Source organism: Aulonocara sp. 'chitande type north' Nkhata Bay, linkage group LG14, assembly GCF_057382095.1.
Source record: "Aulonocara sp. 'chitande type north' Nkhata Bay isolate Kocher_YH1m ecotype deep benthic linkage group LG14, A_spYH_male_GT1.1, whole genome shotgun sequence".
NCBI classification, from domain to species: Eukaryota; Metazoa; Chordata; class Actinopteri; order Cichliformes; family Cichlidae; genus Aulonocara; species Aulonocara sp. 'chitande type north' Nkhata Bay.
The window spans coordinates 32,081,291-32,102,639 of NC_141357.1; the positions used below are offsets into that span (position 1 = coordinate 32,081,291).

A 21,349-nucleotide genomic window follows, 5' to 3' on the forward strand; every position below is an offset into this window, starting at 1 on the left:
GTTCCGTCTTTACGGGTCCATATCTGTAGACAGATTTGTTGAAAGAGTACAAATATTTAGCTAAGCCACACATAATTAAGAGCACACAGGTTTTGTACTGATTTTTCATCTAGATATCTGTTTTTCAGAGGTTTGTGGATTATACCAGCCAAAGGAACAAACTGTCTTAAGATCCAGTGACAAAATGCCAGAAAAGTCATTACGGCCCTGCAGGTAAAACACCATTCAGATACAATTCTTTTCTTCTGTATGTCTCTCCTTCATGTCCCCCTAGGTTTATTTAATCTGTTTCCCCCTGTCCGTTTAGCCTTTGAATCATGGGAAATGCTGAGAGCCAGAATGGGGACCATGCCCTCTATGGACGTGGCTATTTGTCACGTAAGCACATGTCTCGGTCTCTTCGCATCTCCAACAAGCAGTCCAGACGCTCTCGCCATGCTTCATCAGGAAAAATAGAGCACAGGAACTCTGAGACAAGCACGCGCTCAAGTAGCACACCCAGCATCCCACAGTCCCTGGCTGACAATGGCCTGGAACCCTTCAATGAGACAAATATCCTCCCAGACTTTGGAAGCCCCATTTGGGTGGACCGGGTGGCCATGAATCTGCGTCCAGTATCCTTTTACAATGACCTGGCCAATCCCTCAATGCACATAACCCTACCTGGTCCCATGGCAGAGGAGGTGCAGGATGAAGATATGTACGCAGGTGAAGTGAAATACCTCCAGAAAACCCCAGACTGCTCCAAGGAGACTGTTGGCTTCAAGAAGAGGTCTAAATCTGCAGACATGTGGCGAGATGACAGCCTGGAGTTCTCCCTGTCTGATGTCAGTCAAGATCACTTGACCAGCACAGAGGAGATTATAGACTTGACTAACGAGAGGGACTTCACTGGCTGCGAAGGCCACCTGCAGTCCAGCCCAACAGACTCCACTGACAGGGCAAACTCACTGGATGAGCTGTATAGCCAGATGAGTCCTGCCTCCAGGCAACTCCATGGCCGCTATGCAAAGTGGCACAACACCAACAGGGCTATCAGGGAGGGTGAGGACGATAAAATGCTATCTCCATCAGACGAGGATGGAAACACCTACGGTGCATACACCCTTCCCTGCCGACGTTCACACTGCTTGTCTGAAGGCCTGACCAGCCACCAAGTTGAAATGTGTGCCAGCATGCAGGGCAGGAGGGCGCAGACTATACAGGTAAGATCTGTAACTATTTTATAATGTACTGCTTGTTTGCACATTAAATTTAGCTTTAAAAAAGTAATTGAAATGTGGTTATTAGAAAACAGTAAAAATTCGAGTGCTGATGAATTTTTGATAGCCTGTTGGATACATATATGTCAAGGACCTTCCTTTGTTTAATGCCGTCGTGGATATTCTGTTCTGTTTTGGACAGAGCATGAAAAGCTGTGCTAAATCTGAAATGATCTAGTAGTAGTACAGCTCCCTTCATTCACTTCCCCAATGAATCTGTGAGTTTGTTCCGCTTCAGTCACCTCACAATAAGCTGTTAAAACAAACTGAGTGTAAAAAGAAAGCTTGTGTGGGACGAGGGAGTCGTAGTTTCCTGAAGAAACTGTTGTTTTTCTTGTGAGAGGAGATTGCGATGATGGGAGGGGGCGAGCACAGCCTAAAGTCACTCTCTGTTAGAAATACCTCAGCCTTTGTTATGATAATGAAGGGAGGCCTGTGGAAGAGTGTAACAGTAAAACGTGCATTGGTGGCCCTGTCTCTACGGGGCACCGTCAACTCTGGTGAATGGAGCTCTGGACCGCATGATTAGGTCATGTGACCAGATGGAGATACCAAGCTCAGTGTAACCCCCTTCATCTCCCAGGAGCCTTTGACCATGTGGGTAGGAGAGGGCAGACCCTGTGGTGCCACAGGCCGGGCAGGCTGTGCTCACACAACGGCAGACGCTTTGCTGTTGGCAATTAATTTTAAGCAGAAACTCAGGGTTAGACAACCTGTGGGCTCTCATTAAGCATCTGTTTTTTGTTTGTTTTTTTGCAACATGTTTGCTTTTCAAAAATGCTTCTATCCTTTATTTAGAGATAGACGATCAGGTGAGGGCAGCGGTTGTTAATGACCAGCTGCCCTCTTAGTGATGAACAAGAAGCTGTGATGCCGTCTCACCTGTTTTGTGCTTCTGCCACAACTCAGGATGTCACAGGCGGGGAGGGCAGCGAATATGAGGACAGCGGCATCGACGGGGTGACGGTGGAGCCGGAGCACCAGTCTCGCCGCTACAAGACCATGTCGGCCTCCTTCTCTGTGTTCTCAGTGCATGGCAGGAACATGTTCACTGGCAGTGACAGCGGGAGCAGCAGTGGCGGCGGAGGGGCCAGCGAGTGCGTTCAGGGCGTGTACGAAAACTTCCGTCAGGAACTACAGATGAGCTCCTGCCAGACTGAGAGCTTGGAGGAGGCGGGGTCTGCCCTAAGTGATGAGCAGAGCACTATGAGCTCTGCCTACCAGTCCGACCTCTTACTCAGTGTTGTCCAAGGGATGGTGCGCAAAGCTGGCAAACTTGCTGTTAAGAACTTCCTTGTGCATAAGAAAAACAAGAAAGTGGAGTCAGCCACAAGGCGCAAGTGGAAGAGTTACTGGGTTTCTCTCAAAGGTGTGTCATGGCCTCAGTGGTATCATTAAATTTACATTTTATTGCACTGCAATCCTGTAATGTCAGCCTGTGACATCCTGCTCATGCAAGATAATATGTTTGATGCTATTTAGTTACATGCTGACATTCAAAAGGGAGAGCAAAGGTTTACTTCAAATAAGATTTCTTTAAGGCATTATGTCACTGGACTGGACTTGAAATCAATTTAGAAGCCTGTGTCTAATAAAGCCTTTCTCCCTGACTCTTGCCATGCTGCACTTCTTAATGTTGGCCACTGGAGAGCAGAATTAAATTGCTTGAGGAAATCTGACTTTCTTGTAAAACTAAATAATTAAATCAACAGTTCCATTGTGTTGGTTTTCCAGGTTGCACGCTCTTCTTCTATGAGACTGATGGACGTTCAGGAATTGACAACAACAGCAATCCCAAACATGCCATCTGGGTGGAGAACAGTATTGTCCAGGCTGTACCAGAACATCCCAAAAAGGACTTTGTGTTCTGCCTCAGCAATTCCCTGGGAGATGCTTTTCTGTTCCAGGTAAGAAAATGCATGTATGTCAACTGTTCTGTGAATAAATACAAATTTAATTTGCATACATTGCCCTGTATTGACTGTATTTTCTTTTTATGATCTTTAAAATTCTGGCCTTTTAATACATCAGGAGCAAAACAAAACAAAAACAAAGGAGTTTGTGTGCTGTGTAACCTTTGACCTTTCATGGTCCCTCCCCCTGTAGACCTGCAGCCAGACAGAGCTGGAAAACTGGATCACAGCCATCCACTCAGCATGTGCCACTACTGTCGCCCGCCAGCATCACAGAGAGGACACTGTTCGGCTACTTCGCGCCGAGATCAAGAAGCTCGAGCAGAAGATCGACATGGACGAGAAGATGAAGAAGATGGGAGACATGCAGCTGTCTGCTGTCACTGACACCAAGAAGAGGAAGACGATCCTGGATCAAGTAGGTGTCATGCTACTTTCTTCCTTGAGCTCATGTCAGGCAGGTGTGCAGGGGGAAAACATTTCTGAACAAGGCATGGAAAGACGACTTACTGCTATATTATTTCTGATTACAAATCACCTTTCTATAAAAATAGATTATTTCAAAAGAAAACAGTGAAGTTAAACAAAGTTTTACCAGTTTGATTTCTTAATGCGTCTCTATAACTTCAATACTGATAGAAAGTATATATGAAAAAATGGGTTGAGTAGCTTCAAAAAACACCTGGAATGCAACATAGTGACTCCTAGCTTGGCTGAATATTTATCAAATAAGGATGGAAGTATGAAAAATGCCAAATATAACTGTGCCCCATCAGTCAGTTTTAGTTGTGACATACTTGTTTTTCAAATTTAAGCTTTTGCCCATCCCTCCTAGTAATCAGCCCACAAAAGTTCAGTTTTGTCTGGATTCATAAGCATGTCAGGAAGACGTATAAAAAAAGCATTATATCTATTTAAGAGCTCTTAAGACATCTGTTAAACCTCAATGAGAACCAATCCTGAGGAATCTTTAGCTTAATTAAAAAATGCTAAAGATCATTTTTAGTGATATTTTAGCTATTGTTACAATACTTACAGATATCAAATGTAAGTATGTATTTCAGTCTTGTATCCTCAGGTTTTTAATACATGGAATATGAGGAAAAGAGAGAAGCAGGGAGCAATGAGAGAGGATTAAGTTGCAGATTTAGAGGAATCATCCGCTAGAGGCTGCTAATGCTACAAATGTAACAGCCCCCAGATTGCTTTTTATTTTTCTTATTGTAATATGCACTTTGCTCTGGTCAGCCTGACATTCTCAATTAATTGCAAAGTTCATATTGTCTTTAATGGGTCTGTTTACAGAAAGGGGAGAGATCGCTGTTGTTTGGTCCGTTTGGTAGTGGCTGGTTGGAGCTGTTCTGTTTGGCAGTGTCAGGTTTCAAATTGTGAGAACTGAATGGATGTAGGACTGCTCCTTAGAAAGCTGAAACGCTCCCAGCCTCTATCTGCCAGTGGAATGCGCAGTATTGTTTCTTTCTCGTCTCTGGGCTACTTGGCAGTAATACAGAGCACTCTGCCATGGAGCTGGCCGCCTATTCCAAACACCAGTGCAGGACCATGACAGGGAGGGGACAGCCCAGTGAATAATCACAATGTCCTGCTCTACTGCCCCAATAAACATCAAACCATTAGGCACAGAGAGAGTGCAGGTTGGCAACACTTTGAGAAAAGTGGTAACAGAGCTTCTATGGAAGTGAGGAGATGCCCCATCTTAGTCTGAAGTTGACAGACAAGGGCATTAATGAACTATTACTGTTGTGTCCCTCTCAACCTGCAGATATTCTTGTGGGAGCAGAACCTGGAGCAGTTTCACATGGATTTATTTCGCTTTAGATGCTACCTGGCCAGCCTGCAAGGAGGAGAGCTGCCTAACCCCAAACGCCTTCTGGCTTTTGCCTCTCGCCCCACCAAGCTGACAATGGGCCGGCTGGGTATATTCTCGGTCTCTTCCTTCCATGCATTGGTAAATATTCTCTTCTTTATTTTTGCTGCTGAAGCAAACACAATGGCATATTTTAGTGTCCTTTTCAATTTCTTTTTTTTGTGGAAAAAGAGACCTGGAGACCTCAAAAATGTACCTTGGAATTGATTATTATATTGGGGACAAACATCTATCTAAAGTGCACTTAAGTAACAGTAGCTGTCGCTGTTGCAGAGCTCAAACCTGTTCTCATAGTGTTAGTAAAGGACTGTGAAATCTCACTCAAAATACACTTTGGCATCACTGAGCACATCCAGTGATGCTCTTGGCAGGACAGTCGAGTCCAAAAACTACAATGCATTGTGTCAAACCACGCTTTTCTTTTTTAAAAATAACGACTATGCTATTTATGAGCTCGGGTCTCACGTAGGTCACCCGTTTGTGAGGGTTTTAGTTCAGTTTTGGCCTCCCACTGCTGCTGCAAAGAGGTTATGTACTTCACATCTAAAAGCACTGGTAGTAAAAGAAAACATCAGATTTTTTAGCGATGTTTCGCAGATCACTGAGGTGCTTTTTCCCTCACCACCACCAACGCAGTGCTACAGAGCAGGTGGGTGTTTGAGCTGGGAGATAGCAGTTAAGGATGTCTAACAAAAGACAACTGCTAAGAGCTTTCCTACGCTTTCACTCCTCTTGAATTTACTCTGTATCAGCACTGTGCACTCACCAGAATGGCCTGCAAAGTGTTGACAGAACAAATGACAGAATGAGTGCCTAGGCTAGTTTTAGAGCCTGCTGCAGGCACAGTGCTGATATGTTTAATTCAGTATTTATTTAAAAAAAAAAAACCAAACCTTTTACTTATTTCTTAATAGTTAAGCAGCCTAAAAAATGTCCAAGTCTAGTTTTCATGCATAATATTTGACTACTCTATATCTGTATGATTAACACGACCATTTATTCAGTCACTTAAGACAAGGTCATTTCCATAAACCACTCAGTGAAATGTTCCTTGATCACTTTTTTTATATACTCAGTTTTATTTCTTCTTTCTCTTTTTGTCAGAACTGTAGCTTTCCTCTCTTGAATATTTATGATTTTATTTATTTTAAAACCCCCTAAAATATGCTGATATGCTGCACTTCTCAAGTCATTTTGGCAAAATGGGATTTGACGCGAGGTCAAACAGATAGCTGTCGATCTCATTTGATCCGTTTTTGACCCCACTTCGCCATGTTACGTTTTCCAGGTGGCAGCCCGCACAGAGACCGGAGTGAGACGGCGAACGCAGGCCATGTCTCGTTCCTGCAGTAAGCGCAAGAGCAGGTTCTCTTCCCTCTGGGGTCTGGACACTACCTCAAAGAAAAAGACAAAAGCCCACCCAACGGTCAGCCAGGTCTGTGAAGTGTTCCACCCCCTTCCAAAATTTCCGCGCTTAATCACAGCTGACAAGTTACTTTTGCCCATTTCTCAAGCATCCATCCTACCTGACTGGTAACTTGCCATTTTGTTGTTTGCTCCTGCAGGTTTTTGCTGATGGTGAAGAGCCCATTAAAAAGCCAGTAGATGGCATATATGTTGATCCTGCTAAGGAAAACACAGTAAGGGTGAATAATTCAGTTATCTGTTTGCATTCATTTGTCAGTGAGCAGTTGGTCAAACAGAAGTGCGAACTTCCTCAACAAAATATGTGGCCAACATTGACATCAGTGAAATATTACCCCTTAATGTATTCTGAGTAAGCGCCAGAGCCAAAGTGAAGAGCTTACAAGCTGTGACAGCTACTCAGGAAAATTAGAGCTTTTAATTTTTCTTTCATTCCCCATTTAAGCAAATGCACTATATGGCTTGGAAAGTGTATTCCAACTACTCTGTGATTTAGAAGGAAGATGCAAAGTATTGGTGAAGATGGATTATTTTGGAGACTATTTTAGAAGTATTATCTAATTTGAAGAAGTCAGACCTTGCAGTAAAGTGTGTTTAATTACTTTGGATGTCTCCATTTCAAGAAAAGTGAGGAGGGAACTGTGAAAAGCCTTCCACGACCCAGCACAGAGAGCGATATCTGGGTTCCTGACCACCTTACACCCTCCTGGGTATGTCTCCCAAATGACCAGCCCGTGCTAACAATCATCCAGCCAGGAGAGTCTGCACTGTGTGTTCTCGAGTCCATCTGCAAGGTAAAAAAACACAGAGCCTCGAATGAGCTACGGTTTAAAGCGATATTCATAAGACGCTTAAACTGAAAGCCACACTGAGCCAGAGAAATACCATCTGTTAGGAAAACATGAAAGATATCTCACTGCTGCGATTCTGGATAAATTTCTGTCTTTTTGTGCTCATCCCACAGGCTCATCAGCTCGATCCCACTAAACACTACTTACGACTCAAATTCCTTATAGAAAATCAAGTGCAATTCTACATTCCCAAACCAGAGGAGGATATATGTGACTTGGTATGTCACTGATATCTTGAATATGATCTTTCCTCCCCTCACAGGCTGTTTTGAAAATGAGTCAAGGTCAAGAAATGTATTTAAAAAAATGTCAGGAGTTGATTTACAATGTATTAGGAATCACAATAGGAAAAAAATACTACAGCAACAAGGTTTATAATAAATAAAACTGTGCCTGGGAGATCCATGCACCAAAAATAATCATGGAGAAGCTTTATAAACAATATCTGTAACCTCTTTTGTAATTAAATCATGTAATCATGACATAGCAAAGAAACTCCTCTATAAAGAGCTGCTAGAGCTGCTTTGTCTGAAAGTACAGAAAATTAATGGCCTCCTTCCATGCTGTCAATAACCCACCCACCACGCCATGAATGAAGTAGGCTGTTGTTTCAGGATGTATAATGACTTCCTTTTGTTCCTTGCAGCTGTACAAAGAAATTGAGCTTTGCTCTAAAATAACTAAAGTAATCCAGTTTGACAGAGATGAATCCTGCATGATTGGTTACGGTAAGAATAATTTTCTATCTTTATTTAGAATGCTGCAATGAAGTCAGTGTTAAAGACTCGTATTTCTGTTTTCTTCAGCATAAGAATTGATTTTCTTTGACCTTTTGTTAACCATCCCTATTTGTCCCTCTGATGCTTGGCTAATATCATCATTTTCTCTCTCTCTCTGCTTTTCTTTCTCTTCACATTTCCCTTTTGTGTTCAGGTTTCTCCATTTCGGTGGTGGAGGAGGATGGAGTACAGCAGCTCTACATCACTGATGTAAAGGCAGGGGGATTAGCCTTTGCTAAAGGTTAATTATCCTTCATTTCTACTGAAAGAACTCTTCCTAAACACACTTTGTATCTAATAAGCCACACTTTAAAGGAAAATATAAACAATGCAGGTTGCCTTAGCTGTTTTTAGTGCTTCTCCATTTTCTCACATCAAGGCCAGGAGAGTTTTCATCTCCTGCTTGGTTTCTCTTTCGAAAAATGCATTAGCACGTTTATTCAACAGGTAGAGAAGGTTTTAGAGGACACAACACTTCTCAAGGGTGCTGATTACTATAATCATGCCTCTCACTGGCCTTTATGAAGAATTATGTTGAATCTGACACTTAACAACGGCTGCTTCACACTGGCTCTCCTGTAATGAAGCTGAAGAGCTGAATGATGTCAAAATAAAGATAAAGAGCATTGATCCCAGAACAATTATGACTGATGTTGGACAACAAGTGTTAATGTGTTACTGGCTAATATTTCACAAAAAATAGAGAAACGGGTCATGCCTGTGGGGCTGAAATTAAAACAACAGTCTCCAAAGTTGTAGATTGTGGCTCAAGAGTTGGGAGTTTGTCCGGTTTGAGCCCCGGCTTGGACAGTCTCGGTCGTTGTGTCCTTGGGCAAGACACTTCACCCGTTGCCTACTGGTGGTGGTCAGAGGGCCCGGTGGCGCCAGTGTCCGGCAGCCTCGCCTCTGTCAGTGCGCCCCAGGGTGGCTGTGGCTACAATGTAGCTTGCCATCACCAGTGTGTGAATGGGTGGATGACTGGTTGTGTAAAGCGCTTTGGGGTCCTTAGGGACTAGTAAAGCGCTATACAAATACATTTTACTTAAAACACCATTTGAACATTTCAAGCAGGAGTTGTTTGATTATTGCTAAAGATTAGGTCATTACGATCTGATATTAGAGAACATTTTTTTTAGTAAATGAAGGAACAGGAGACCGTAAACTGGAGCTGATGCTGAAAGCTGGTTGTGCATGTTTTTGCAGGTCTGAACGCAGGGGATGAAATACTTCAGTTAAATGGAAAAGACTCCCATAGTCTTAATTTCTCTGACATGAAAGCAGCATTCTCTCAGGCTTCACTGGCTCTGACAGTCAACACCTTGCCTGCGGTGGACCGCCGTCAGCTCTGCTACTTGCCGCCACGCCGCTCAGATGCAGAGGAGGATCTCTACACTGACATTTTCTCCCAAAGTCAAGGTAAAAGGAAAAAAGACACAAATGGTATACTTTAACATTATGCAGTGCTGTGTGGAGTTTAGTCAACCTTTCTTTCTTTTGCTGGGGAAAAAAGTGCAGTGATTTACTGAAATATATGCAAACATAAATGATACTACAGTCAATAAATAACAACAGGATTGAAAGTCAATATTTGCTTTGAATTCCTTTATTCTTTAGCACAGAACTCTTTTCTTTCTTTTCTTTTGAAGTCTCTTAGCCAAGCTTATTTTAATTTCTTTAAGTAGTCTTCAGGAATAGTTCCAGGCTTTCCCGGCTTGAAGGACATTTAAAGCTCTTCTTTCGATGTTGGCTGCTTTTGGTTTCGTTCTCTGTCACAATATTTGTTGCAGCCCAAGCTTTGGGAAGGCCAATCCATGGCTGGTAGTTTTCCATTGTGTGTTTTTTCTATCCAGGTTTGCTTTTGTTGAATTAACAGTATGTTTGGGATCACTGTCATGCTGAAAAATGAAGCTCTTGCCGTTAAGACACTTTCCAAATGCGTAATGATGGTATCTGATGGTGTTTTCCTAAATTCTTAATTTCCAACATCACTAGTTGAAATGCAGCCCCAAACCACCACAGAGCCGCCACTGTTTCATAGATGCCTGTAGACACTTTCTGATGTACCTTTCTCCTGACCTTCTCCACATACATGTACATTCATTCACTTCATAAGATCCGCTGCCACTGATTTTCTGAAGTCTGCCTTTTTCTCCCCGATGCCCACCCTTCTACTTCTACGACCATTTCCGATTAGGCTTTAGTGAGGAGCAGATGGATCAAATGAAGGACCAGATTCATCTCTCTGGTCCTCATATTTGTGCTGAATTTTTTTTCCTGTTTCTGGAAGACTTTCACCTACTGTACATAGATTTTTAGGCATGCCGCTTTTTCCTCCACTTGCTCTGTTTTTGGGGGTTTTTTTTAGGCTACACTGTACACCATGCAGAGAGATGCCAAGTTTTTGGATAACAGCTATTTTGGAATCACAATTTTGGTCCAGAAATACAATTGCATCTTTGTAGGACAGATTAAGAGGGCCACATTAACAAAAAATGTAGATTCCTGAAAATGGTCAGGTACAGGGATTGGATGAAAAAGCAGCCAATGCCCACAGAAAGATCTCAACTTTCAGAAAGTGTGAAGAATGACTGCGCAAGACCACTTTAATGAATTACAAGAAACTCCAGCTTCTTGGAAGCCAAACATAAAGATATGATGGATGGCTCAACACTTTTGCACAGTACTGTATTTCACTTACTAATTTAAAGTGCCACTGGTGCTTCCATCCTTGCATGTTTATAGGTCCAATTAGCAGAGGTTAATGAACAGTTTAAATTCAATTCCCACAAATCTAAAGCGTATCAAAGCCATCAGATGCTCACAGTGTGGTGATGTTTACGTACTCACCTGGCATGTAAATGAATCAGAAGCGTGCAAGTAGGCAAATCTCAAGCGTATATTTTATTTCCATGCAAGAAGAACTGACTTTCAGACCATCATCCTTAGCGACATCAGTTTCATTAATGCAAACACAACAGATTTACTGGATTTAAATGAGGAAAAATAGGACATTCTGAGCAGTTAGCTTAGTGGATTAGTTTAGGAAGGTCTTAAATCGTAATAAAATGACAAGGCAAGTAAATGTATTAATCTAATTTAAAGGGGGGGGCTTTTGTGACGCATATACATGACTGTTTTGTTTCTCTCAGAGGAAATCCTGGATGATGGAGTTGGACTGTTTCTGGAGAGCTCAGGAGACAGCCTGGATGACGACTCTGAGATCTTCAGTGAGTTCGACGAGTGCACAAAGGTAAGAGCACAATGTTTATCATCACTTTTATTATTATTATTCTTAGTGTCATCACAGAAAACATCTGACAACCAAGCTTTCGTGTAATATTGCAGCGCCTATGCTTCTTTTCCGTCCTTGTTCTTTACAGCACACCTCTTAGCTCTGGTATTATGAAAAAGCACTCACAGGCATTTCGCTTTGCCACAGTTTGACTCACCATCTGTTACTGGCTCATTTTATCTTGTTTATGAAAGCAGAGCAGCATCCATAATCAACATGAGGGTGTTAACCCCATGCTTCTCAACACAATCTGTATCAGGTTTCTCTTTTCCCTCCATGACACACAACTCTAATGGAATTTCATAGCTTCTGACATGATTAAATCAAAGGGACCTAAATACAAAAATATCTCATCATTGCTGCATGAAGTGTATCTTATGCACTGGAGACAAAGGACAGGAGAAATGATTTGCTTTGAATGAAACAGCCGAGTGATGGATGGGTTTGATTAAGCTTGCATTGTTATTGCTTGATTATGCGAGGTTAGTAGGACCAGGTAATAACTGGGGGTGGATTCATTTTTAGCTATAAATGAACAGAGACAAGTTTAAAATAGAAAGCACAGAGCACTACTGCCAAGACAAGCAAATAAGTCTCAAAGACCCACGTGTTGCTGTTAAAGTGCTATGACTAACAAAGATGTCTAATTCGAAAAAAATGGAAGAAGAAGAAAGGCGAAAAAATAGTTAAAGCGGCAGTCCTTAATCTGCTCTCTGTAACCGACTTCAAAGGATCACTGGGCACTTGCTCATGAAATGCTGAATGAAAGCACTGATGTGCTCTTGTAGATTAGTTTATCTCTCATCTCTTATGACAACACTTGATAACGACATCATTTCTCATTGTACCCGGTTAAATTGGGAGCTCACTGCAAGAGCTCCAAGGATCAATGTGATATCCTCAGACATCCTACTTACCCTTCAAATTCAGGGCTGGTTACATGACTGCTTCTTTATACGTTGTCTGTTTTAATCACGCCGTTGAACTTGTCTTGCTTAATGAGCAGCAGTTAATCAAGTGCAGCTCTGTAACTGCCTTTGTAATTATTAATGATATTATAGGGATGAGGAAAACGAGTCTAGATTATGAGTAAACTGAAGGACAAAATCTGTGGTTAAGATTGTGATCTGCTCTGTTAAATACTGCTTTTTCAGCTATTTTTTTTTCTTTGAAAAAACATTGATTGCTTTCATTCTCCTTTGGGCTTTCTGTTTGAAAATTAACCGATAGGTTCCTTTTGTGAGATCAGAACTCGCTTTTTTCTTTGTGTAGCATTGACGGTATGTGAATCATTAAAAAGATGGCCCTGTGAAAAACCTCAAAGCAAAGAAAAGCTGAGATTTATGTCCTCGTATCTGAAACATGTCTATATGTTTTCTTGAAATCGGCTCAGGAGTGGCTTAACAAAGTGATAAAAATATTAGTTGGTGTTGTTGTGCACACCATGACTTTGTATGACAACAGCTGAAAAGATGATCAACGATTTCCTACTTTCAGTCATTGTCAGACATAGATAGCCAGCCTAACCTTTGTAAGATTGTATTTTGTGCTATGAAAAACACATAGATTTCTAATTATTTTATGGGGCAAAGTACTATCACTGTTTTTCTGTCTTGTTATTATAAAAGCTATGTGCAACATAACCTCATTACGTACTACATATTCAAAGCAAGGACTTTGGCACAGACCACCTACATCATTTCTCAGCGATGCCAATTTGTGTGCTCTGGCTACAGGCTCAATAGAGAAGAACTCAGTGTGGCATCATTTTGTGATCTGAATAACAGCCTCTAAACTGTTTAGCTGTACACTCCCATCTCTCAATGACAAATGTGGAGTCTTTATGTGGGGCATTCTGGGAAAGTAGGAAATTACTGACTGAGTCAAACAGGACACACAGTGGAAAGCAAGTCATGCAATTCAGTTGTTATGCGGGGGGGGGGGACTGGATGTTTGGTGAAAACAGCAAGTGTGTATTTTTCTTCCTCACTGCTATGGTATTTTCAGAGCTTGTAACTTAATCACAGGGACCATTGCTTCTTTTGTTACTTGTTAAATGCTGCACGGCAGTTCACCCCCTCTCCAGCCTGCTCCTCAGCAGCTCCCCTCTCCCCTTTTCCTGAAATCCTGCATTTGTATTCTACTGCGGCGTGGCTTACCCAGTCAATCCTGCTCCACTGCAGCCTTGAGGAGACTCTTTCCCTCCTGCTCCTTTGCTCTCTCCCCGGTCTGGAGGATTATCGAGACTAATTTACAATGCTGCTAGAGTTGACCAGATCTTCACACTCACACAGTGTGCCTAAGTTTACCCAGCCTGTAGAGAAGAGAGAGAGCCAGAGAGAGAAAACAGCAGAGTACTGGTGACAAAGCTACAGCAGACTGTGAAGGAGCAAAAGAAGGGGAGTTGGAAGGCTCTAAGTGCTGGTGGGCGGAGAGGAGGAGGCTGAGCAGCTCCACTCATCCTTCATCACAAGCACCACAGCATCTTCTCCTGTTTTTTTTTGTTTTTTTTAAACCAGGGAAGACAAAAGGGCTCAGAAATGTATTGGAGAGACACAGTGTAGACTTTGCTCTTTCTAAAGCCCGGAGTCTTTGTTTTCTCTCTGGTACTTTAACTGACGCTGGCTGTCCATCTGCACCCGGCTATGTCTATCCTGAAGTGGAGCAAGCACAGCAAGCGCTCCACAGACTCCATCTATGACATGCTTCATCTGGTGAGCCTCTTTTCTTTCATGCACGTCGTTTTTTTTACCTGCTTAATTCTTGGTGCTGCTGTGATAGCTGTTGTCTCATTCCAGTGAGAAGAAAAACAAAATCACCTGTCCTTCTCAGTGTTAGTTTCACACCTCTCGCTGGCTGCTGTAGACCAATGGCAGGAAGCTGTGAGTCACTGTCGCCGCAGAGTTGCCCCATAATCACTGGAATGCTCCAGGAGATGCCAAAATAAAATACTGCATATAGGAGCCCATGCTCTACAAGTCTTACTGCAGATGACTTGGACTTTATGCGACTTGGACAATCTACTGACTATTTCTGAGTTTCTCTCTTAGCACCTTAAGCTGCGATATCGGGCTTCAGTTTCAGAGAACAGACATGCAGTCTTCTCCTTACGCCATGCTTTTATGCTTTGAAGTAGTTTATTTCCCCCAGCAAATAAAATATAGATTAAAAAATCTGTGACAGGTTTTTACATTTACACATTGTTCTTTTAAATAGATACAGAAGCCTGTGATTTTCTTTTTTCTCCCCCTCTGTACTTTCTCTCCTTTCTAACATGTCATAAGTGTCCAAGCACCCAAAGCTGTCATAGTGTTAATTAGCCTAGATTGTGAAGAGCATGTCTTGACTGTGACTGTCTTACTAGGCTTAGTAAAACTTTGCAAAATGTTCAGAAAAGAAACAGATTTGAATTTTCCCCTTTTTCTGCACTCTTGCAATCTGTTTGTGCATTTCCATCTATCATTTCATGCTCAATTTTATGTGTAATGTACTGGACCTTACATATCATCAGCTCTAAGTTTCATAAGACTTTTTTTAAAAAAAAACTTTTATTTTATTTTTTTAACTAAATCACTCTCTACATCCAGTTGGTTTTACTTACAAAGTATGTGTTGTGTTCACTCTGACCAAAAAAATATCACATCTAACAAATCACAAAGCATTTGTGAATTAGTGTAAGATCCATTTGCAACATTGCATTTACAGACACAGCACCTCCTAGTTCATCTGTTTATGTGAGAGCTGCCTGCTTAATTTGGGAACATTGTCAAGAGGAACAAATGGCTGTCGTGCCTCACATATCAATGTCTCTTTGATTAGATAACAAAGCTGATAACCACGGTCATTTGCAAAGCTGCACGGGAATATCTGTAACAGTTGCTGGATAACAGTATTCTTCTTGTACTCTGTTCTTCTCGCTCTTGCATTTTTCCATCATATTTTTGTGAATGACGGCAAAGAACATCAGGACTATGGCCGTTTTTCATCAGCATTTTGGTAAATATTGGAAAAATTGCACACGCATTGCTTTTTAGAGACAGCAGAATCCTTATGTTTGTTTGTCTAAAACTAAAAACAAAGTTTAGATGTGAAGACTGACAGCAGCTAAGATCATAATTGGGTTTTCTAATATGAGAACCACAACCTTTCATCCTCTGCAGCTATGTTGATGTATAATCTCAGTATTTCACAGGGGAGCCTATAGGTGTGAGAGGACAAATTGTTTCTGTCCAGCCTGTAAAACTCCATATAAAACAAAGCACACATCTCTCAGCTTCCAGTTATGAACTCAATAATGACTACAGCTCCTAGTGGTCCCTGTTATGTGACTGTCTCATTTGATCTTTATCATGTACTTTCAAATGAAGTCTGGCCTCACAGAGTGAATAAGGCTTTGATGGATATGATTTATGCTCTTTGTGCTTTCTGCTTTGTGTTTGTATTGATTTTTTTTTTTTTTTTTTTTTAAAGCCAAAATGCCAGTTTATATTTAGGGATGCTGAGGCTGTGGCCAAAGTAACAAGTACTAGTTCAGCCATAGGCTGCTACTGAGTGGGGTCTATTTTTTACCCAAAATGATAGTCTAATGCACATCAGCGCTGGTCACCACGGCAACCCATACTGTATGTGGACAGACACCGTTGTGTGTATATTTTGATTCTGTGAAAGAGCTGAATCATTACACCACCGATCCATCAGTAGGAGGAAAACACCAGGGAAAAGAGCGATGTGAGTGAGAGGGAGGTGGAAAGTCATTGTTATGACAGACTGAAAATAGACCAAATTAGTGCAAATGATTTTTTTTTTAGAGCTGCCTCACTGCCTCTTTCCAGGCTCAGTTGCTGTACAGTCATGGATGTGTGCACAACAGTAGGTAGAAAGTGGCATCTGCTTCCTAATGTTTGCGGCTCCCACCTTTGTGAACATTGCCGTTTTCTTTTATGAAGGATTTTATCACTCTTGCCTTTGAAACGCTCATCTTTTTTTGGTTGTTTTTCCCCCCTTTCTTGCAGAGCACGGAGCAGGTCGCCGCTTTCTGCCGCAGTCTCCATGACATGAATTCCTTGGAGTGTGTGTCCTCTTCGCCGAGCCCGGAATCGCCCTTTCCACCTCCTGCAACTCCCAGACAGCTCTCTGATGCCGACAAGCTCCGCAAAGTCATCTGTGAACTCGTGGAGACCGAACGCACCTATGTCAAAGTCAGTATCACTCATCTTACTTGTAGGAGGCAGATGGTGTTTGTGAGTGTGCATGTTCCTCCTGTCCATCGATCGATATTTCTGTCTGCCTTAGGTCGTGTTAGGCTTCCACATTACCCATTCAACATGACCTATCCATATTTATCTCTGTGTCTCGGGAGATATGAGCAGGACACAGCTGTGCCCTTGCTTGGATATTGCCTAATCTTTTTCAGCCCAGTATAAATATGGCTCAGTGGAATAACTGGGTTAGCGATGCTATATAATGGAATAATTTAGACTAACTAAAATGTTATGCCCTATTTCACGGGCCACAGATATAGTTATTATAGAAATTATACTGCAAGTGACTGATGGTGTATTGTTCAAACAGACATGTGGGTGCATTTTTATGTCTGTGTCTTGTAGTAGGAGTTGCAGTTTTGTTGCTAATGCAATAAATACAGGCAAAACACTTGAAGGGGTTTTGATTTCAAGTTGACAAAGCTTTAATGCAATACCACATAATGTGTTTTGTTTGCTACAAGTTTGAGCACGTCATTTGGAGTCAGTCTCATGTTACTTTTGATTGCCAGGCATTTGTTCATTTCTTAGGCTTTCTACATTTCAGCTCACGTTTGTATTACCAGAGTCATCTACTTAATTTGGTTTCCATATAGCCGTTCTTTCTGAAGAAAAAGGCACCCACCAGCTGCTTTTGGTTTGAGCTTGAATTACTTATTTGTCCTGGTGTCTGACTATCCCTTTCTATACCTGTTGATTTGTTAAAAATGTCAAAGCCTTATTTAAAAATGCATTTTTTTGTGTGTGTCCATATTTCACACGGTGGCACAAGGCAAACCTGAGTAAAGCACAATTTACCGACTCTTTTTCATGGTTTTCTTGCAGGATCTTAATTGCCTCATTGGGAGATATTTAACCCCACTGCAGAAAGAGACCTTCCTTACTCAGGATGAGGTATGTCAAATGCTCCCCATGTGCCTTTATGGGGTCCAGGCTTTTAAATGCCAGTACTGTTGAAATGTTCTAAGAAAAGTAGGTTACATAATCATGTGAAGTGCAGCTCTGTGTGAGGACAAGAGGGTTGGATGATGTGTGAGAGAGATGGGATGTTTGAAAATAACATGTTTTATCTGCACTTTCAACAACGAGGTTCATTTGGTTATATTCAATTTTTGGACATTTTTGTGGTTTAACTGGTAGCAAGTGATTAATAAAAATAATATTTTGAAATGCACTGGAAGGTGTTAAAATTCATTCTTTATTTCAAATCATCTCAAATAATTTTTCTTTCAGCTGGATGTTCTGTTTGGTAACTTGCCAGAAATGGTGGAGTTCCAAGTCGAGTTTCTCAAGACTCTGGAAGACGGGACGAGACTGGTTCCTGATTTGGAGAAACTGGAGAGAGTGGATCAGTTTAAGGTATGCACTTATTCTTTGAAATATACAGCAAAAGACTAGCAACAGGTATTTAAAGACCCGACAAAGTCTTTGAATTACTGGTTGTGTGACTCCTTTTTACAGAAAATCCTCTTCTCCCTCGGAGGCTCTTTCCTGTACTATGCAGACCGGTTTAAGATCTACAGTGCTTTCTGCGCCAGCCACACCAAAGTCCCTAAGGTCCTCGTGAAGGGTGAGTAAATGTGCTTCAGAGATGCATCCCTCCTTAAAGGAGAAAGGATGCATTTAGGCTCCCAGGGCTAAAAGCTTTGCACAAATGTATGGTATATAATGAGCAGTCTCGAACACTGTCTTCTAAGCTAGTACACCCACTCCCTTCAGGACTTGACTGGATGGCTTTGTTTTCTGCATTTACATTCAGTGAGTCAACTGGTTATCTGCCACACTGTTTAAGGAGGTGCTATTAGAATAAAGCTGTTTTGTTTTTGTTTTTCTTTTTTTTTTGAAACAGTAAACAGATTTTTGTTCTGCCCACTCATGTTTAGCTGCTGTTCGATAAAAATGACCCTTCTGTAAAAACAAAACAATTCAGACCTTTTGATGTGGCTTCTAATCTCTAATGCAAGACAAAGCATGCTTGTACGCCAGTAATCTGCATAATATCAGGCTAAACATAAGCAAGCAGACAACAAACTTATAGATCTCACCCCAACCGGTCGCAGCAGATGGCCGCCCCTCCCTCAGCCTGGTTCTGCCGGAGGTTTCTTCCTGTTAAAAGGGAGTTTTTCCTTCCCACTGTCGCCAAAGTGCTTGCTCATAGGGGGTCATATGATTGTTGGGTTTTTCTCTGTATCTATGAAGCGCCTTGAGGCGACTTTTGTTGTGATTTGGCGCTATATAAATAAAATTGAATTGAATAGACCATTAGTGAAAATACTAGGAATCCAATGTTTATCAGTTACATAGAGGATAATTAAAAGTAGGTAAATAGGTAACATATGGAGGCGTTTCACTAAGTGTTCTTTTTCGGTCATTCCAGCCAAAACTGACCCCAATTTTAAGGCCTTTCTGGATGAACGAAACCCCAAGCAGCAGCACTCTTCCACACTGGAGTCTTACCTAATCAAACCCATACAGAGGGTTCTCAAGTATCCCCTCCTGCTGAAGGAGCTCTTCTCGCTCACAGACCCAGACAGTGAAGAACATTACCACCTCGACGGTAAGACAAATTCTTATAGCAGATCTCAAAAATATGTACAATCCCAACAACCCGCCTCATAACGCGATTTGTGCTGGACTGCAGTTGCCATGAAAGCCATGAACAAGGTTGCCAGCCACATCAATGAAATGCAGAAGATCCACGAGGAGTTTGGAGCTGTGTTTGATCAGCTTATCACAGAGCAGAGCAGTGAAAAGAAAGAGGTAGATCGGAGAAACCTGGCTTGGTTCTGTTATGTTAACCAAAAATGACACGCAATTGGAGCAGATTGGTTGATTATTTCGTTCCAATTACCAGGTTGCTGATCTGTCAATGGGCGATCTGCTTCTCCACAACACTGTGACATGGATTAACCCACCTGCCTCCTTAGGAAAATGGAAAAAAGAACCCCAGATGGCTACATTTGGTATGGCAGGATTGTTGATTATGTAATAAATGAATAATAAGTGTATGTATGCTGTTTGGATTCCATCTAAAAATGTCAAAACATCTGATGAAAAATGACAAATTGACTGTGTAAAGCGTGCACATGCATCAGGGCACATTTTGGAAAGAACTGCCTAGTAATTATGGAAAAATTCAAATGCCTTACACTCCATAAGTGACAGATTAGCAGCATTTGACAACATTTCAGTTAACTGTAATGTGGGTTGCATAGCAGTGCAATAGTTAGCACTGTTGCCTCACAATGAGAAAGCTTAGTCAGTTAAGGTCTCCCTGTGTGGAGTTTGCATGTTCTTCCTTTGCCCGTGTGGGTTTTCTTTAGGCTCTCTGGCTTCCTTTCACATCCAAAGACAGGCATGTTTGGTTAACTGGTGATTCTGAATTCCCCAATAATGTGAGGTAGACCAAGTACTTGGTCTAGAATAAAGTGCTGTAAAAATGTAGTGCTGTAAAAAAAGGTAGTCTAAAGTGCTTTGAGTAGTCAGACAGGCTAAAAAAAACCCATGTGTATTAGTTGCCCCCCGACTTCTGACCATATATAGTATTAATAATAACAACAATGGTACTAATAATAATATTAACTAAGGTTTGGATAACCCCAAGGATGCTTTACAGAAGAGTAAAAATGAACTAAAACATATAAATAAACAAAAAAGTCTTTTCATTTTAGCAAGAATTGTTCACAATTGTGCACAAAAAAGAGACCAGTAACCCTTCCTATGTAGTTTTTAATGAACAGACCTGTTGTTAACTTCAAAGTTACATATGTTGATTTGACATGTGACCTGAACCCCAGTGATTACTAAGTCTTTTTTTCCACCAATGCTTTCTAGTGTTCAAAACAGCAGTGGTCTTTGTTTGCAAGGAGGGGTCCAAGCAGAAGAAGAAAATGGTAGGTTTTCACAAAAACAGGATTCCATCAGCAACACCAAACCCCAATCGCAAACACATTGTTGACTTGCCTTTCCTGTGGACCATTTTTTGTCTGTAAAAACAAAAAACAAAAAATTCTTTACTTGACTGAAGGGAGGTTCCCACCGGGTCTCTGTATCTTCTGAAGAAAAAGATCCCTTCAGATTCCGTCACATGATCCCAACTGATGCCCTTCAAGTCCGGTCTATGACCAATGCAGGTATAGTAGATTACAAACTTTAGTAGCACACTAGTTCTAGCTTCAGTCCGACTAATGATTATCTCACAATATATTACCAGATTTCTACGTATATGAGACATTAGTGATGATTTCTCCCTCAGATGGCGAGGGCTCTGCTGTGTGTGAGATTATCCACACAAAATCGGAGTCAGAAGGAAGACCAGAAAGGACATTTCACTTGTGCTGCAGGTGAGGATTTCTGCTAAAGGAGGTTCAATTACACTGCAGATTACAGCTTGCCCACTACTGATAAAGTCCAGTCTGCTATCTAACGAAGTGACAAACTGTCTACCTTTCTCAGCTCTCCGGAGAGCAGAAAAGACTTTGTGAAGACAGTCCACTCCATCTTGCGAGAAAAGCATCGCCGGCAGCTCCTAAAAACAGAGAGCTTACCACTCAACCAGCAGTATGTACCCTTTGGAGGAAAACGGCTGTGTGCTCTGAAGGGAGCCCGCCCCACTATAAATAGAGCAGGTAAATGCCAGTCTGTAGATGCATTAACCCAACAGCTTCAAGTGCACAATTTA

General features: G+C 41.6%; 1 protein-coding gene across 4 annotated transcripts in view; it reads left to right on the forward strand.

The window, feature by feature from the left end:
- LOC147314978 (rho guanine nucleotide exchange factor TIAM1-like) overlaps nucleotides 1–21,349 on the forward strand; it is a 41,276-nt gene that overhangs the window by 16,899 nt on the left and 3,028 nt on the right. For 3 of the 4 annotated variants that reach the window (XM_086262106.1, XM_086262105.1, XM_086262107.1), the window contains exons 2-26: nucleotides 129–213; nucleotides 308–1,205; nucleotides 2,172–2,631; nucleotides 2,997–3,169; nucleotides 3,369–3,593; nucleotides 4,956–5,141; nucleotides 6,349–6,495; nucleotides 6,626–6,706; nucleotides 7,109–7,279; nucleotides 7,450–7,554; nucleotides 7,983–8,064; nucleotides 8,270–8,356; nucleotides 9,319–9,531; nucleotides 11,265–11,365; nucleotides 16,420–16,605; nucleotides 17,494–17,562; nucleotides 17,902–18,027; nucleotides 18,130–18,238; nucleotides 19,046–19,225; nucleotides 19,310–19,428; nucleotides 19,523–19,631; nucleotides 20,503–20,561; nucleotides 20,696–20,801; nucleotides 20,924–21,011; nucleotides 21,124–21,296. In XM_086262106.1, the coding sequence (XP_086118232.1) occupies nucleotides 318–1,205; nucleotides 2,172–2,631; nucleotides 2,997–3,169; nucleotides 3,369–3,593; nucleotides 4,956–5,141; nucleotides 6,349–6,495; nucleotides 6,626–6,706; nucleotides 7,109–7,279; nucleotides 7,450–7,554; nucleotides 7,983–8,064; nucleotides 8,270–8,356; nucleotides 9,319–9,531; nucleotides 11,265–11,365; nucleotides 16,420–16,605; nucleotides 17,494–17,562; nucleotides 17,902–18,027; nucleotides 18,130–18,238; nucleotides 19,046–19,225; nucleotides 19,310–19,428; nucleotides 19,523–19,631; nucleotides 20,503–20,561; nucleotides 20,696–20,801; nucleotides 20,924–21,011; nucleotides 21,124–21,296 (4,243 nt within the window). In that variant the 5' untranslated portion in view covers nucleotides 129–213; nucleotides 308–317. The remainder of the gene's footprint in view (nucleotides 1–128; nucleotides 214–307; nucleotides 1,206–2,171; nucleotides 2,632–2,996; nucleotides 3,170–3,368; nucleotides 3,594–4,955; nucleotides 5,142–6,348; nucleotides 6,496–6,625; nucleotides 6,707–7,108; nucleotides 7,280–7,449; nucleotides 7,555–7,982; nucleotides 8,065–8,269; nucleotides 8,357–9,318; nucleotides 9,532–11,264; nucleotides 11,366–16,419; nucleotides 16,606–17,493; nucleotides 17,563–17,901; nucleotides 18,028–18,129; nucleotides 18,239–19,045; nucleotides 19,226–19,309; nucleotides 19,429–19,522; nucleotides 19,632–20,502; nucleotides 20,562–20,695; nucleotides 20,802–20,923; nucleotides 21,012–21,123; nucleotides 21,297–21,349) is intronic. The other variant, XM_086262108.1, reaches the window with a different exon arrangement.